The sequence below is a fragment of the Sylvia atricapilla genome, chromosome 25, assembly GCF_009819655.1.
Source record: "Sylvia atricapilla isolate bSylAtr1 chromosome 25, bSylAtr1.pri, whole genome shotgun sequence".
NCBI classification, from domain to species: Eukaryota; Metazoa; Chordata; class Aves; order Passeriformes; family Sylviidae; genus Sylvia; species Sylvia atricapilla.
The window spans coordinates 1,513,028-1,531,604 of NC_089164.1; the positions used below are offsets into that span (position 1 = coordinate 1,513,028).

At 47.9% G+C, this 18,577-nt stretch overlaps 1 protein-coding gene across 2 annotated transcripts in view; it reads right to left on the reverse strand.

Annotated features, from left to right (window-relative positions):
• Window positions 1–18,577, reverse strand: part of SRGAP2 (SLIT-ROBO Rho GTPase activating protein 2) — a 94,244-nt gene that overhangs the window by 61,542 nt on the left and 14,125 nt on the right. For both annotated transcript variants that reach the window (XM_066335908.1, XM_066335906.1), the window contains exon 2: window positions 1,244–1,436. In XM_066335908.1, the coding sequence (XP_066192005.1) occupies window positions 1,244–1,436 (193 nt within the window). The remainder of the gene's footprint in view (window positions 1–1,243; window positions 1,437–18,577) is intronic.

The window sequence follows — 18,577 nt, forward strand, 5'->3', positions numbered from 1 at the left end:
ATGCAGAAAAACTCTTCCCCAGTCTGTCAAACAGCTCTGCTCTGCTTTCCTGAGAACACAGCAGCACAACGTGTGCTCCAAATGAGAACTGAAGTGAACGACATCAAAGCTGTGCAGACAGGAAACTTAAAATGGTGCCTCCTTAATGGCTTCCACAAAGAGAGCTGCTGCAGCTGGAAACGGGAAGCTGCTGCTGTGTCCCCACATCCCTCCAAACACAGCAACAAACACAAACACAGGGAGAACGTCCCGACCCAAACAATGCGAAAAGTGACGCTGCGCTTTGGGCGGGGGCAGCCCCAGATGGATCCTCTCAGCCCAAAATGTCCAGAGCACAAATGATTCAGATCCCAAGGCTGCTGCTGCTGCTCTGTGTTTTCCCCAGCTGCTGCCCTGGTAACACAACCCAGCAAGGCTGAGCACTGCCCAGATGGGAGTGCTGTGCTGGGTTCACGTGGCCGTGCCACGCAGCCCCTTCCTCACCCACCCCACTGTCCTACGGCCTGTCCTCCTGGGAAAAGCACCTCAGAAAAATCGGGAGGATGTGGACCCAAGTTCCATCTGCATCACTCATCCCAACTCGGAGAAGTGGGGAAGAACCAACATCCAGCAAAGAGCCCATCCAGACCCAAGTGTAAATGATGCTTCAGGAGATTGTCAGTGAGGACATGTTTAGGTTTTAACTGAGTCCCACCAGCTCGGTACCCAGGGATTCCCCCACCCACAGAGGCACAGCTCTCTTTGGAAGTGCTACTGGCCTTATTTCCCTGCTGTTTGAAGTGATAGTAGCAGAGCTGCAACACGACTCCCACGCAGAGCGTGTGTGGGATCCCAAAACCGGAGAACTGACAGCAGGGAACAGATTGGGAACAGCTTCCCTTCAGAAAACCAAAGCCATTGACACTGAAGGAAATCCTGGCTTTGTCCACCGAATCTGGCACACAGCTTTGCCCACCCTTCCCTAGAAAATGACTCCTTTTGCACATTCCAGTTCTTGCACCCCATTCCCTCTTAACAACATGTGATCTACCGGGAATTACTGACACGAATGAGCACCCAGAAACTGGGAATGGCTTCTGTGTTCAACACGAACCTGGGGGATGTTTGTCTCTGGAATTCAGAGCAGAGCTGGTGCCTACATTCACTCCAACAACTCTCTTTTCTATTCCTATCCTCGCAATCAATTCTACAGCAAGAGAGGTGAAAACAAAAAAAGGGCAGAAACAAAAGGCAAATACTCTACTTGAATTGCTGGTCTTTGGTGCTCCTAGTTTTAGCCAGGAATCTCTCAGCCAACTTCTCCAAATTCCTGGAGTAATCCATCTCAATCTCTGCCTTCTTGCGGAAGAAATCCTGCAAGTCCTGCAGTAACTGGACCCGAAGCTCACACTGCTGGTCAAGGCATTTCAGCTGCTCTACCAACTGGGCACGGATCTCTGCAACAAATAAAAGCACTGCAGATTAAACACAGTCCCATCACAGCAAACACCATCAATTCTCCAGCAAAACATCGTTAAAAAATACGTTCCCTTGTTAGTGTCGGCCAGGCTTCCCTTGTGGTGATTAACTGGATCTGCAGGCAGAAAATGACTGGGGCTGTTGGACACAGCAATGGCAGGAAATCCATCCCAAACCCTGCAGCCTGCTGCACAGCAAAGCTCCGCTGCTGAAAAGTGCATCACTTACAAGTGTCAAGTGCATTTTTGGCATGGGGGGGGACGAGTGGTCACGGCCTAAAAATGTCCTGAATCTCAGTGTGGAAAAAGGACTGAAGGCTGCGATCCCCCCAACGTCAGCTCAGCAAATCACTGCAGGGAATTTCTATCAAATTCCTCTGCAAACGACTCCTGATGCAGAAACAAGACATTGCACGTTCTGGGGCACTCCCCAAAGGCACCAAATTCAGATTATTCAGTTTGTTCCTGAGTCTCCAGCTGTGCAGCTCATTATAAACCGAGCCATGAAAGAGATGAAGAAACCCCTCTGGAGAGCCAAGACCAGAGCACTTCCCATCAGGAAATCATCTCCAGGAAGGCTCCTTTTCCTTTTAAAATATCTGCAAGAAACATATCTCCATCTAAAGCCCCCATAAAGCACGCAGATATAGGTGTTAAGACTACAAATAATTATTAATTTATGGCCATAATAATCACAGCATAATTATTATGAACGTCTCTAGGTTAACACAGTATTTTAAAAGCTGTTTTCAAGCATTTCACAAACATGAAAGGTTCTCCCATTAGCCACGTGTTCTCCTTATCCCACTGATGCTGAATTTAAGGGACAGAGTAGTAAAATGACTCACTCACGGTCAACCAGGGCAAGAAAACACAGCAGAAGTGTGTCAGTCCCGGCTTAAAAATGCAGAAATATTCAGTGATGCAGCCAGCAAAGGCTATTTGGCTTTTACACAGGCAATAAACTCAACATGAAATCAATAAAATATGCCCTTTCATCTAAAGGTCTTTGAGCAGTGAAACTGCAGAGATTTGCCACGGCCCGACTGCGAGTGCTGCTCCCTCCAAAGGTTTTCCAAGATGCGTCGTTCCAGGCTGAACCCAGAACCAGCAATAAAATTTCAGGTTTCACAGCTTTCCTCACACCTCCACAGTGCGACTGCAGGCGCCCACAACTCCATCACCACAAGGGAAGGTGGGCAGAGGGAGCATTTCCCAAATCCGAGTTGGTTTTTTTTTTTTGGAAATCAGCGACTTCGCCGCCGATTCCTCAAATACGGAAAATCGCGGAGAGCAGCTTGGCTCCTCTGCGAGTTTGTCCCTTTGCCCAGGAAACAAAAAAAAAAGAAAAACCACCAACATCTGGACCTCCATGGTTTCATTCCTGCCATGCACTCCCAGCATCAGTGGCCTCGGATCGTGCTCACATCTGCGGGAACAGTTTTAAGGAATCCGGGATTTGCCGTGAACAAAACCCCGCATCTTTATTTTAGGGACTCCCAAACCCAAACCACATGTATGGAAACATGGCTCCCGGGCAGCCTTGCCAAAAAGGAAAAAAAAAAAAAAAAAAAGGCAAAAAAACTGCACAAATGTGGGGTTTTTCAAGGTTGAAGATGACCTTGATTAGCACTGAATTTGGTTGTTCCAAACTTCTTGGCCGGTGGTGTCCAGGGGTTTTTGCTGCAAGGAGGAAATACAGCCAGCAAGCTTGTTGAAAGGGAGGAGTCAACACTGTAAGGTGAGGCCAAAGCTGGTCAGGTTTATTTTTTTTCCCCAGTAGAGAATCTTAAAAACCAGAAAACCTGTGTTTCTTCATCAGGAAACAGAGCCTAAGGCAAACACATTGATTGTATGTATAATTCTTTAACCAAATCCACTCCAGCTCTGCCATTTCCCCAGGCTCAGGGATGCCCCAGCTCAGGTGGGAAGAGCGTGGGGTGACCCCAGGAAGGGCTCAGCACCCTCTAAGGGTGACAAACCCAAGAGGAACCCAACCATGGACGGGCAGGGAAGCACAAACCACACGGGGTGAAATCTGGAGGCTGTATTCACCTCTGCTTTTTGAGCTGCCTTTGCTGTCTGCCCCATCCCAGCTGGTGTTTCAGGACCAGCGGGGCCACGGGGAGAGCTGGGGATGCTCACACACACCAGACCTGCCAGCACTTATGTAAAACTTTGCTGCTGATGCTCAACATGTGCTGCACACACTCAGCTCCAGCCACAAACCCACCCAAGGATTTGCAAGGCTCTGCACGGGTGACAGGTTTAACCAGGGAAATGCAAACCAGACACTCCCATCCCACCTGAGGCTTTGCCACTAGGACTTTTTAAAGCAAAGGAGGTGATAACAGCACCAAAACTGCCAGGAAGGTGGCGTTTCCTTGGTGCAATCACTCAGCTCTCCTGATCCTTAACCTGACACTCACCTGCAGCTCTGACATCCAAAAAGGAACATCCTTCTAGATAAGGAGCATTAGAAAGCTCTTCCTCTCTTTGTGTTTTCTCCTCACCAAAAGGGATGTTCCCAACACAGAAACAACTCTGCGACCTTTCCAGAAGCTACTGGACAAAAGACACTAATTTTAGTAAGTTGAGGACCCATGGAAAGGGATCCCACAAAGAAAACCCCTGAGCAGATCTGGTGTTTTCTGCCAAGCACATTAGGAAAGAGACTCGGGATTCAAACGCAGAGGATTTGGCCTGTGATGTTCTCATTTGTGCATTTAGGGATTGCTCATCTGCCATTTTTCGGAAGGCAGCAACCTTCTGAGCACGGAGGAGCAGCAGACACCTTGTCAGAGGAGAGGACTGGGGCAGTGATGGCAAACAGCAGATTCAGGCAGATCGTGGCAGGACCATCCATCCTCTTTGGTGCCTCCACCAATGGATGTCTCATGAGGGCAACAACCCAGAAAAACTGGACATTGTCCACGGTGCTCTCAACTGGAAAACCACCTTCTGGAGCAAAAGCAGAACAACAGAGGACCCATTCCAAAAACGCAGCAGCTCAGAGAAAAGATCAGCAGAACACGAGTGTTTCAATTAGAAAATCACAAGGCAGCTCCAGCTCTGGGCTCTCTCGAGGTGGGACACTTCACACACGCCTCTCTCACTGAACACAACCAGCAACTTCTCCTTCGGCGTGAAACGCGATCTCAGCACTTTTCTTCATGAAGCAAGGCAGTGTTTTGGAGGGAGCAGTGACAGCTGATGGGGCTCCTGCAGGGAACAATGAGCCTTTCAGCCCCGGCTTATCGAGGCCGTGGCGCTGGGCTGGAGCGAGGCAACCTTGCTCATCTTTCAAACACACGCCCCGCAGCCCTCCGCCACAAAATAAAATCAAGAATGCAGGAATTTCCTGAGGCTTACTGGGCTTTCCAGAGTATAAAGTGTCTGCTTGTTTTCCCACTGCTTACACAAGCAGAAGGTATTTTATTTTATTTTTTTGGGGTCTGCTCTGAGCACATCCCCCGGCGGAGTCGGGGCCGCGCGTGCTCTAACCCCAGGGTCACCGAATTACACGGGACCTTTTCATGTCTCCAGTCACAACAACCACTCCAGCCCTGAATCCACACTCCTGCACCTTTTCATCCGCACAGGTTGTTAGGTTAACAACCACTTTAAACACCAAAAAAAGGCCTTTTCCCCCTCCTTTCCTTCAGATCTCGGCGATCCCACCCACGGCGATGGCTGAAGGAACAACCTCCTGAAGATTCTGCTCCTGCTGCCACCTTCAAGGGCCTGAAGGTGAATAAACACACGTTGGATTCATGGTCAAGATGCCAGGGGCAAAATTAGGATTAAACACCAGGTATTCTTCTGGTAAGCCTTGCCCTGTATTGCTGAATTCTGCCTATTGTGTTTCCAGCTCACGTGGCTGACAGCTACATAACACAAACATCCTCAGTGGCCACACAAAGTTTTCCATCCACCTCAAACAAATGGTTTATTCCATCACTGGTTCATAAAGTCACCTGGGTCACTGAGGGACAGCCCATTGCATAATCCTGGACATTTGCCTGACTTGACTTTTATCCATTCTGCAGCCACCTTTTCCACATTCCATGTAGGACACGGGGGGCAGTCCAGTTCAAAATGAATTCAGAGGGTAAGGAAGCATCTTCTGCCTTCTATACTTCAATCCCATTTTCCATTCCCCATCCAGAGCAGCTGCCCCATCCCTGGAAGCATTAAAGGCCAGGTTGGATGGAGCTTGGAGCAACCTGGAAGGTGACCTTGCACATGGGCAGGGGGTGGAACGAGATGAGCTTTAAGGTCCCTTCCATCCCAAAGCATTCCATGATCCTCAGCATCCTCAAACTCCACCAAACACAGCAGACTTCTGCTGAGCTCCTGGCAAGGATTTGTGTTTCCATCAAACAATTCCACCCAGAGCAGGGGGATATCCACAGTGACTGGGACTGCACCTCGCTCTGGTACAGCACCCAACGCCCACCTTCAGAAAAAAACTCCCCAAACTTGACTTTTTAAGGCTTGAGCATTCTGTAAAGCTGGAATATGGAACCAAATCTCCTGTACCAGCTTGTCCATTCTCCCACAGGTCACACAGTGACCTAAGGAAGGGCGACCTCGGAGCCTGGAGCCCTCCATCACAGACTCTAAGGTTCCTGCACCCCGCAGGATCGTGTAGGAGAGGTTTGAGCTCTCCCCAGGGATCAGCTGGAACTGCTCCAGCTGGATGGCAGCAGGGTGAAGCACAGGCAGCCAGCACAGGGCACCAGGAGGAGGCACGAGCAGCCCCAGCCAGTATCTCTCAGCCATCTCCTGCATCCACGCCGTGCCTTTCCCAAGGAGTCCCCGCCCCAGCCCCGGTGCCACGCTGGATGAAAAGATGACAAAGCTTGGGAAAGGAGTGGGATGGCAGCAAAACACAACCACCAAGGCCCGGCTCCCGCCCAGATGAAACAGCAAAGCTCTCACCCACACGGATCTGCTGCGCCGGGCAGAGCCTGGCCCCAAACCCAGCTGTGCCTGGTGGCCCCACGCCTGTCCCCATGGCATGGCACTGCCAGCCCAAGGGACAGCCCAGGGACAGCAGGATGCAGGCAGGAATGGGAGGGTGGCAGCCAGCACGGGCTGTGTGGCTCAGTTAAGCCCTGACTAAGAAGGAACCACACTAAACTGCACACCCAGCCTAACACCAGCTGATCTTTCAGCTCGTATTCACAGCACAGGAAAGGCAAAAGGAATTAAATCCCCGCTTCAGACAAAGCTGGAGCAGTGGTTTTAGGTCTTGTGCCTCGTCCTTTTTCAAGCCCTGTTCTCCTGGAAGCTGCCACACGCTCAGGTGCTGAATGAGATGTCCTGGCATCCCCCTTTGGACACTCCATGGAAGTCAAATTCAAGATTACAGCTGAGTTTCAAGCCAACACTCCATTCAGCTTGCAAAAGTTAAAACAATCCAACACTACAGCTCCTGAGTGAAAGCAATAACTGTTTAAATATACAAGTAACTTTCAGAGAATGTGCTGAATCACATATTTTGACATGTCCTTACCACACCACTAAATTATTCACATTTTCTCCTGCCATCACTTAGGAGAGGCTGTACTCCAAGAGTGAAGGACTTGGTACTTCTGACTATTTTTATTGGTACATGATTACAAACAGGGCTGTGACTAATGACAGGCCCAGCCCAGCAACCCCAATGTGGCTGGGAGGTTTAATGACTTAGAAAAGCCTTTATATATTAACAGAATTCCAGGGAGCAAGCTGTGTCACACCAGCCAAAAGCTGTTGATCATCACAGCCTTAAAAATCTCCCTGGTAATCTAAAAGCTCGGCTTTGAAGTGAAAATGATATAAGAGGAGGAAATGCAGCCTTTTGTTTAAGACCAGAGCCAGGAGGGAGATTCAGGTTCACAACCACCGTGAGCCCTGCAAAAGGTAAATATTCTTTCTACAGCCAGATTCTCCATTTGAGAAATAATAACGACGGGTAACACAAAGTGACAAGAATCCCTTTGTAGTTATAAATATATAAACAGAGCTGGAGGTGTTGGGAGCTGAAATTCTTTCCAGCAGAGACTGATGGAATTGTTTTGAGGTGCAAGACGAGCGCTGGGAGATTTGCATTAATGAAGGGAAAGGAGAGGACGCCAGACGTGCTTAAAAGCAGAAATTAAGGCTGGTCTCGGTCTCAGGGAAGAACTGAGGATATTCAGCTTTTATTTCCCTCACCTACACACTAATATATGTGCATCACTAATGACCTGGGGCTCTCAGCTTTTTGCAGGCACCAAAGAAGAGCCACTTGCAGGAGCTGTGTCTGCCCTGGGTGCTGCCCCCAGCACAGCTGGCACCCAGGAAATTTATAAAATTTATAACCTTCCAGAATGCCACTGCCCACAGCCAGCCTGGACATGGCTTTTCTGTATCCACACATAAAAAACCCCCTCAAATACACCCCTCATCTGATACTCCCAGACTGCAAAGTGATGTGAGGCTGCAAAGTTTTAAAGCTGATGCCCCAAATTCTGCCATTAACCGTGCTGACAAAGTTGCCAAGGTATTTAATCCAGTCAGCATTCAAATTAAATATTTAATTTTTTTTTTCCTGTCTAATGAAGGTCTCTTTTGCTATCATCAAAACACAGCCCATGCTGTTGACTTTTGGGGAGGATGTTTAAAGCCAGAACCCAGATTAAATTCCCCTGGGCAGGGATTCATGGCCCTAATTCCAACAGCAGAACGTGAGCAACTCCTCCAAACCAGCCTGATAAGGGGGAACGTGTTTGAGTACATCAGGTAATAATCATCTATTTTTAGGTTCTACAACTGTTTACTCAAAAGAAATAAAAGTTTATCGATACTTTTCAAATAACCCGCGTGCAAACAGCAGGAGCTTTGCAGCTCCCCCGCTCCAGGAAGTTTCAGGGCTATTTTAGGATTGTCTGTACTCAGTTAAAGGTTTTCCCCCAAGTGACACCAAGCCAAAATAAAATAAAAAACAAAACCAAAAAACTCAGGCAAAGCTTTGCTTATGCTTTTCCAATTTCTGAATGCTGGAAAAAGCACCACGGGCAAGGAGTAACACTACATTTTATCACTGTTTTGCAGCATGGAATTAGAGGAAAAACAATTTAAAAGTCATTTTGACACGTGGACTATTACTGAAATCAAAGACAACACACACACACATCCCCCAGTTCATATTTTCAAGATTCAGAGAATAATTTGAACTGAAAAAAACCTCTTTGTAGCCTCCTGTAATGAGCACCCCGAGTGTTGTGTGGCCCTGGGAGGCAGGAATTGCTTTGGGGCCACTAAACAATCTGGAATAAAATGTTCTCCAAAGAACTTTTACACAGTTATTTCAATGGCTTCCTCTCCTGCAGGGTGACAAAGCCAACACTGCTTGGATAGCGAAAAAATTGGTGAATATTTTTAATATAAAGGGTTTTTTTTTCCTGCTTTAGTTCTCTTTTTTCTTCTGGCCCAGGGCAAACCAAGTCCTCCTGAGGCACCAAATTCACATTTTCCATCACACTCTCCTACTGCTCACCCAAACCTTTCTCTCAGAAAGAAAAGGCTCTTGCCTCAAACCTTGCTGTGTTAATCACAAAAAAAAAAAATCACCCAAAAAAGGTGTTATCAGTGCAAGGAGCTGGAGATGTGCTCCCAGTAACAACAGGGAGTAAACACAGCACTCAGTGAAGCTGTGCTCGACCCATTTTCCAGCCAATTCCTCCTGAGTTCTATGACTAAAATGTAAAAATGTAGAATATTTCTGGATCCTCTCCGGCAGGGAGAGCAGGAGTGGGGATTCCCAGTGGGTGCTGCACCAGGATCACACCCCAGGGAAGGGAAATTTAACTCCTGCTCCTCCACCAGCCCCTGGACCACCCCAACCCCACTGACACTGCTCTTCAACATCTTCAACACCACCAAAATAAAACCCCAAAAAAAGTCACGGAGGAATAATAATAAATTTCTCCTGTTTGGGGGAAGGTTCCTGAGCCGTGATCAATGCTGGACCTCCCCATGGAGCATCAGAGTGCAAGAAGTGTGGGCAGAAAAGGTGATTTTTGGGGCACCAAGAGCCCCAAAAGTGTGGGAAATGCACGAAAACACCCCTCAAGAACCACGGTAAGAATTCATTTGCAAGCCCTGAGCTGCCTGGGCGTGGGGCAGGAGGGAAGGAGGCAGCCAGGGCTCTTCCCTCCTGAGCAGGAGCAGATTTGAATGAAGAATGTGGTGCTGCTGAATTCCCAAAGCACCCCAGGTTCCTTTGTACAGGGAGAGGCTCTCCAACAGAAATATCTGTTTGTTCTAGAATAAATCCAGCAGGAAGAAGCAGCAGAACAGGTCCAGGAGACAAAAAAAAAAAAGAGCTGTGTTTAAAGATGCTGCTGACCCCGTGCAGCTCCAGGTGCTCTGCAGAGGAACATCCCAGGGCACATCCCAGCTCCTGGATCCACCTGCAGCCGTGCCAGGGGGGTTTGGAGGGGTGTCAGCACAAGGTTCTTCCCTCACAGGGTGCTCAGGAACTTCTCTCCCCCCAAAACACAGCCCTGGGTGTGCGATGGGTGCCGAAAGTCTTTGTGCAACAGCCCAGAAATATTTTCGTTTTCTTTCGCCCCAAATCTCCGATGCAGAAAGGTGGATTTTAGGGTTAAGAGAAATAAAAAAACCCAAATCCTTCCCTATTTTAAAAACAGTTCTGGTTCATTCCTCCCAACTCCTGCTTCCAGCAGCTTCTGCTGGGCTTTTCTGGCTTATTTTAGGGAGAGTTTCTGTCTGCAGCCCTTCACCTCCCCGTGTTCCCTCTGCTCCACAGTGCAGGATCTGTGTAGTAGCCACAACTCCATCCTAAAACCTTACACATCCTCCTCCTAAGCACTGAGATTTCCTCTGCTGCTGCTGCTGATTAAAACAGAAGTTAAACCAGGGCTCCTTCTGCCTCCCAAAACTTCCCCTGTGAGCGTTTCAGCTGTGTCAAACACTGCGAGGGGTTTATTTTAACAGCGAAACGGGCCCTAAACTGAAGTGAATTATTCATCAGAAACGTGATCATTATTTCTGGCATCTCCCATATGCTCCCAGTGCCTCAGCTCACTCCAGGAATCCCAGTCTCAGCTCTCTGCACATCCCTGGGGTGTCACATCCCAGTGCTGCACACACAGACACCTCCAGAGGTGACAACACACCACACACACACACACAGAGGTGAAATCCTCTACACTCCTCATTATTTCTTCAGCAAAACGGTCCAGGGATGGATGAAATTCCCCAGACCAAATTCCCGGCCACCCCCTGCAAAATCTTAGTTAATTTGATATTATAATTTTTATTATAATATCAAATTATAATAATAATAACTTCAAAATATAATATTATAGGTGCTCAAAGTTTGGAAGCGCTGAAGAATCTGGGATGCAAGAACCATTAACATTTAAAATCACTTTTTCTGCCCAATTCACCAGACCTGAGAGTTGCTCTCTCACCCACCATTATTTCATACAAAGCAACATCAAGTGCATTTGTCAAATGAGTAAAATTGCCAGAACAAAAGTGGCAATTTACAACTTACATGCCTTAATCTCTCCAATTAAAGGAAGCTCCTTTGGTGAATTATGTCAGATATTTAGAGATACAAACAGAATGATTAATGCCGGTGTCTAATTGAATTTCACCTCAGGATTTCTTTGCCTCTCTCCCCTCTCTGGTACCCAACACGTTCCCATGAATAAATGATGGAGAAAGAAATGACGAGAGGAACAAAAGGGGACATGTAAACACTCCTCCAGCACAGCAAACTCAATTTCAAAATCACTTCCAGCAGGCTGCCAAATTCCAGGGCTGTCTTGGGCAGCCAGGGGAAAGTCAGACACACGTGGAGATGGTTGGTTTTTTTTGTAATCACATGGACAATTTTCATCCTTGCTTTGTGTTAAAAAAACCCGACACCGAGTCACCTGGAATATTTCCTAAAGATGCAAAAAAACCACCTCAAAACCCAAAAAAAAAACCCAAAAAAAGAATAGGATGAAGCTTCACTTTAAAACCAAGTAATTATATAAGAATGAAAGACAACCTCGAGTTAGTCCCAGCATCCCAGAAGCATCCTGCGATGAAATCCTGGGATGAAGACCCTTCCCTGGGGACATCCCTCCCAGCCCTGGCTCAGGTGGACTCACCTGGCTGGTCCCGAGCAGCCCAGCCTGGGGCAGGCCAGCAGCCCCTGGACCTGGCCAGCTGAACCATGAAGGATCTCCTGGAGCTCCTCCTCGCCTCTGGAGCAGCAGGGAAAGCTCTCAGTCCATGGAGGAAGAGGACAGCGACTGTCCCCAGGAGTCACCGAGGTGAGTCAAACAGACTGGAGCTGTCGGTGCCTCCCTGTGTGTGTGTGTGTGTGTGTTTCTGGGAGGGTTTCTGGGCTATTAATTAACCCGGAGCATTCCAGGGGAGGTGAATAATGAGCATCATCACAGACACTTCACAGCTGGCTCGAACAACATCAAAAAGGTCCAAGTTATTTGCCCAGGGTACCAGTGGACAATGATGACAGGGCTGGTTTCCTCCAGAGCAGCCTCTCATTTTCCTCACCAACATTAAAAAAACGCCCCATAAAAAATCAAAGGAAGGCCTCTTTGGGCTGCCAGGAGAAATCAGTCTGAACTGCCTGCATAAGAAATCAAATTGGAGCATTGTTTTAATTCAGATATAACACACCTAAAAAGCCAGACGGGAGCCTAACTGAAAACCACAAAACACATTTACGTTAAATAAAAAAACCCAAAAAACGAAACAACAAAGTGCTCCAGTTTCCCTGTTGCTCTCTGGCTCGGTCTGCTCACATTCAAAAGGAGTTTAGAGCAGGAATACTCAATGAAAGCAAAGCTATCCCAAGCAGGATTTTCCTATTTAATCCACAGCGTTAATTCCTTCAGGTATAAATATTCAGCTGTGGAAGTGCAGCACTGCTGTCTCAAAAAGAACTCACATTTTACTCCACAGCGTTCCTTGTAAAGGAAGAAATGAATATTTGACAGAGCCTGCAAAGCTCGAATTATGTGAATCATCATTTTTCTATCAGTTCATTGTCAGCTACAGCAACACCCATTAATCAGCACAGCTTAGACCAGAGCCAGAACAAGGAGATGCTTATTTTTCATAAGCTTTTGTCAGAGAACTGACATTAAAATTCAGGTCCTCCTTTTTACACACGCACACGTGGGCTTTATCATTTAGAAACCATTTATACTGCTCCAGCATTTACAATAAATGACTCAAGGTTCAATAAAAGACCTGACTGCATGCACTGTTTGGAAGACACACGGGGCTCTGCCCAGTCTTTGTGCAGTAGTAACTTCTACAATAAAATTTAAGTCTACATCTGATTTTTTTTCCTTTTCCTCTCTGATCCCATCCTGGTTTTTCTGGGGGAAAAAATCACCTAGTTCCCCCCCAAAAAAGCTTTTTCCAAAGAAACTCAGGTGCAGCCCACCACACAAACTGCAGCTGTGCACTAGATGTGAAAGGGATAAAAAAATCCCCATATTTTACAGACATTTGTATGAATAAAACTTAGAATGATTTGAAGCCAGAGTATGAGACACAGATCCAGGTATTAACCTGGATTCCCAGCTTCAGCTGGATAACAGAGATAACAGTATTCCCTGAAATGGAGCACCATGTCCAGCATTTTCCATGCATTTCCTGGCTGCTTTGGCTTCTCCTCTGCACACCTCAAGCTTGACCTGAGCCCTGATTAACTCACCTCATTGTTTTTTTACTGAGATGAAAAAACAGCACAGCTCAGTCCCTAAAAAACACCACTATAAAGAAAAAATAAATCCAAATTTCATAGAGCCCTAAAACCCCAGACTGGTTTGGGTTGGAAAGGACCTTAAACCCACCTTAATGAACCCCTTCCAGTGTCCCAGGGTGCTGGGGTTGAAATTGAGATTTAAACCTCGGTTTTAACAGTGGGACAGGAGGAAACACACTGCCTGCTGCAGTCACTGGGTGTGAGTTATTTCCCCGGAGTATCTGAAGCCCCAGCCGTGGCAGAGGAGCCCCAGAAGGAGCTGGGACAGCCCTGGACAAAACCTACAGCCAACAGCAGCCAGGGCTCCTGTCCGCAGGCACCGGGATGTTTGTGCTGGTCCCTTGAGTGGGGACTGGGAACACCCAAAAGCCACCAGCCAGACCCACAGCCCGCATGGAGAGGGCAGGAGGGGATCCACACAGCCCAGGGATGCCGGGAGGATTCCAGGAGGATTCCCAGAGCCCAGGGATTCCAGGAGGATCCACAGAGCCCAGGGATTCCAGGAGGATTCTCAGAGCCCAGGAGGATTCCAGGAGGATCCTGAGAGTCCAAGAGGATTCCCAGAGGCCAGGGATTCCAGGAGGATTCCCAGAGGCCAGGGATTCCAGGAGGATTCCCAGAGGCCAGGGATTCCAGGATTCTCAGAGCACCCAGGAATTCCAGGATTCCAGGAAGATCCCCAGAGCCCAGGGATTCCAGGAGGATTCTCAAAGAGCCCAGGAATTCCAGGAGGATCTCGAGAGTCCAAGAGGGTTCCCAGAGTTCAGGGATTCCAGGAGGATTCCAGGAGGATCCTGAGAGTCCAAGAGGGTTCCCAGAGCTCAGGAATTCCAGGAGGATCCACAGAGCCCAGGAGGACTCCAGGAGGATCCCGAGAGCACCCAGGAATTCCAGGAGGATTCCCAGAGCCCAGGAGGATTCCAGGAGGATCCTGAAAGTCCAGAGGGATTCCCAGAGCCCAGGGATTCCAGGAGGATTCTCAGACACTCAGGAATTCCAGGAGGATTCCCAGTGCCCAGGGATTCCAGGAGGATCCCCAGAGCACTCAGGAATTCCAGGAGGATCCCCAGAGCACTCAGGAATTCCAGGAGGATCCCCAGAGCCCAGGAGGATTCCAGGAGGATCCTGAGAGCCCAGGAGGATTCCCAGAGCCCAGGAGGATTCCAGGAGGATTCTCAGACACTCAGGAATTCCAGGAGGATTCCCAGTGCCCAGGGATTCCTACACCAACCTGGGCAAAGTCAGGGTCAGCTCAGTGAGGGAAGTTTCTCCATCCTCCTTGAGGAAAAAAAAAAAAAAAACAAAACACTGAGGTAGAGAAAGGAAAACTTCCTCCAGAGATCCAACCAACCCTGGGACATCCCTGGTTCTCAATCTCATTAATACACCAAAATTAACGGAGCATTCTGTTTGGGTTTAGGGGGTTTTTGTTGGAAATATCAATGTTTAGCAAAAGCCTGGGTCAGGAAGGTTTACAAATATTATCTAACAATACTGAACACACAAATAAATGGTGCAGTAAAACCTCCATTGATAAAGCCACACGTGTAACTTTCAATTAAACTTACTTAAATTTGATTTACACGCTGACAACATCTCAGACAACTTGGGAAATGCAGTTATTGGCAGGGCTGAATTATGAATTATCAATACACAACATTTCATTAGCTCGTACTGCTCGTTAGGTGTATAAATCATTGATGCCATTAAGCTGTGACTGACACTTGTGAATTCTCATGGTGCTGGACCTTTACTGTGGAGAGACATTCCTGTGAAGAGCCAGGCCAGATGGATTTGTTATCACCATTTAAAATCCAACACTTTCACAGGAACATCAGAATAACTTAGAGAGGGAAATGAGCAGTGAAAGCTTCAGCTGCTCCCGGTCCTATTTTTGTTTTTTGTTTTTTGTTTTTTTTTTAATCCTGAATGATAATTTCCCATTAACACAAGAGAATGTTTTTTCACTCCTATAAAGCCATCAACCCTCCGAAAAGAGTGAGTAACCTTATCAAAGCAAGCCACTGCACCTTCCAGTCTGACTCACACTGAGACCATCTGGACAAAACATTCAGACAAGAGCTTTTAAAAAAAAAAAAAACAAAAAACAAAAAAACAAAAAAAAAAAACCAACATCTTGAAACAAATTGCCAGACAGGATTACACAAAATGATCCGTCCAACGTGTTTGAGACAGCCAGAAAAAAAAACTCTTTAAAAGCAGACAGAGGGGAGGAAACGTGGATCCTTCTGGGATCCACTCATGGCTTATCTTTTCACCTTCCAGTTTTCCAGCTATAAACCCAAGAGCAGCCCCTGCGCTGGGGGCTCCAGGCAGCCTGAACCCTGGAGTCTCTGCAGATGTCCAAGGAGCTTTGTCACACCAGCACTCCCCCAGCACCAACAGCCTGCCACTGCTCCCTCCTACCCACCAGAAGGAAATAAAAATACTCAAATCTGGGTAGTCTTGCTCATTTCTGCCTCAATTTGCCCCGATAGCAATCAGCAATGGCTCCAGCTATTAAATAACCCCCCCAAATCTTGGACTTGATTATCCAGGGTAGTTTTTATCCTTTATCTGCCAAAGCAGACACGCTGATCCAGCCAAGGCACTGGATCCAGCTCGCTGCACATTTGCCTTTCCCATTAAGGAGCCCAGAGGTCATTTGCCAAAGGACACACAGATAAAGCAGACGAACTTTCCACTACTCCCCGACAGCTTAATTACTACCCAGAATCTGGAGCAAGCCATGACAACTCTGCATTCGTTTCCACATTTCGTTTTTATGACACTCCAACATCTGCGGAGGATGCTGTAATTAAAAAGGAATAAAATTATGGTTTAAAAAAAAAAAAAAAAAGAAAAACAGAAAACCACCAGCAAACCCTGGACACAGTCATCTGCTCAAAGAACAGGGATTGCACAGCAAGCGCTCTGCAGCAAGACAGAGTCAGTGTGCCAGCTTCAAAGTCCTGAATTACACCCGCTGCAGCAGCCAGGGGAGGTAAAAATGACTTTTAAGAAACCCCTGAGTTTCACAGCAGCACTGCTGATGCTCCACACTCGGCTGTCCCGTGGCTGGGGCTGTGCTGGACTGGGAATTAACCACATCAAGCATAAGGCATCCATCCCTGCAGCATTCCTGCATCCGAGTAACCCAGACAGCAAGGCAGAGGGGTAACGCCTCCCTAGAACAGTCCAGTTTTTAATCTCCTGAGGTGTAGCTAAAAAACCACTGCAAGGGGAAGGAAGTCAGGCCAATCAATCGGATCCTCTCCAGTTCCCCACCTCAGCCCAACTTGAAAATCCTCATTTCCAGGCACAGTGACACTGAGCAGCCCAGATGATGGACAGAAGGACTGGGCTGGCACAAACAGCTCCACACTTGCAGCTTGCCTCAGCCACAGCCACAGCAATGCAGAATGATGTTCCTCAAACTGGAGAGGCTGCAGAGGAAGGAGCAGAGGTGCCTGGTGACAGCAGCTGCTTCCCCCAGGCAGCCACTGGAAGCAGAAGCACGTGGCAGCTTCCTCGCAGAAAAAGCTCTGCCCTTTACAAAAATAAAGTTGGAAGAGAAACTCCTTCTCCCACCTGTCCTTTGTGGAGAGGATTTCAGATGTCATCCTCCCAGAGGAGGGCTCCAACCCAAACCACCCGATGGACACACTCCTGGATCACTGATTCCTGCTGCAGCATCCACCACCACCACCTCGAGTCACATTTAACAGCAGCTCGGACTTTCCTTGATTTCACAACACGCCCGAAATAGAACGAACAGAAAACTCTTTCCTCAAGAGGTTTCAGTTCCCTCTTTTCCAAATTGCGTCACCGCCGGCCGGCAAGGCTGGTCCTGGTGTGGCACACTGGGGTCTCCTCTCAGGAGCCATCTCCCTTCACCACCTCCCCACGAAATAAAAACGCTGAGAGGTCCCCAATGAGAGGAGAAGCTCCTGGAGGAGCCGTGGCTCTCAGAATTAAAACCACCACAGCACACGACGTGCCGCGGCTTTTCATTCCGGCCATTGTCCGCCAAGAATAGCCCCGAGCCCCACGGCCACATTGTGTGCTCCTGTCCACCTCCCTGCCAGAGCTATTTAAAGCCCCAAACAGCTTCTCCTTGGATGTCAGCTCTGGCTGGGAAGTCGGAGCCAAGGCACTCATGAGATTGTGGATTTTCAAGCCCGCTGCGGGGTGGAGTTTGTGATTAAAAAAAACAGGAGAGGAAAACTCAGAGAGAAATCACCAGGGCAGGTGTGGAGAAGCAGCACATCCATGAGCCAGCTCCTTCACAGGATCACACAACATTCAGCCTGGAAAAGACCTCCAGGATCATCAAGTCCAGGCTGTGACAGATCCCCAAGACCGTGAAGTGCCACCTTCCCAACAGGAGCTGGCTGATGTCACCTCCAGGTCACCTCCATTTCCAGCCTGGGTCAGGTTTTTAAACACAATTCCTGATGGAGATTTCCAGGACAGAGATGCACAGTGAACTTATCCTCTCACAATAAATATATCCCAGTTACACTGCTCCAAGTGTGTCTGCACTGAGCCACAGCCCAGCGATTTTCCACTGAATTACCTGAATTTTCCATTGAAATACCTGGCCAGGGGCTGTACAGACTCATTCAGGTGCTCCTCTGGCACACTGCTGGGGTTTGAAACAGCGAGGGTCACTTTTCCATTGAATTTCCTGAATTATCTGGAATTATTAAAACCCCACTGATCCGGCATCATTCCTCCGCTGACAGAGATAACAGGTACTGTGTGATCACAAAACCACACAGCAAGGCAGCCACAGAAGCTGAAATCAGCAGCCACTCTGCCTCCCAAGAACAAAACAACCCCAGCAAACTTCAATCACTTCGCAAGGAAATCCAAATATATCAAAACCAGTAGGCACACACTGGGAATAAACGCCAATGCCCAGGGATGCTGCTCATCTCAGCACGACTTCTTAATTCTTTGTGAATAATAGCCACTGACAAAAATAAAACCAGGGACTCAGCCTATGTCTAGAAACATCAATTGTTGTGATTTGCAATTGTCACAGAAATACTTTTAAAAAAACAAAACCAGCCCCATGTTACTCCAGCCCCATCAGCACTCACAAGACAGCTGCAAATCCAAGGCAGGATTTCTCCCTCTATCTGCAGCTGTGCAGAGCCAAAAAAAAACCTCCTCCCGGCTCCAGTTTGGGTCCAAAAGGAGCAGAAAAGTGATTCATCCTCCCACTCTGCTCCCATTTGTGTGCCAGAGCTGCCAGGAGGAGCCCGAGCCCAGCAGCACCTTTGGCAGCCTGGAGCACTCCAGGAGTCACTCCCAA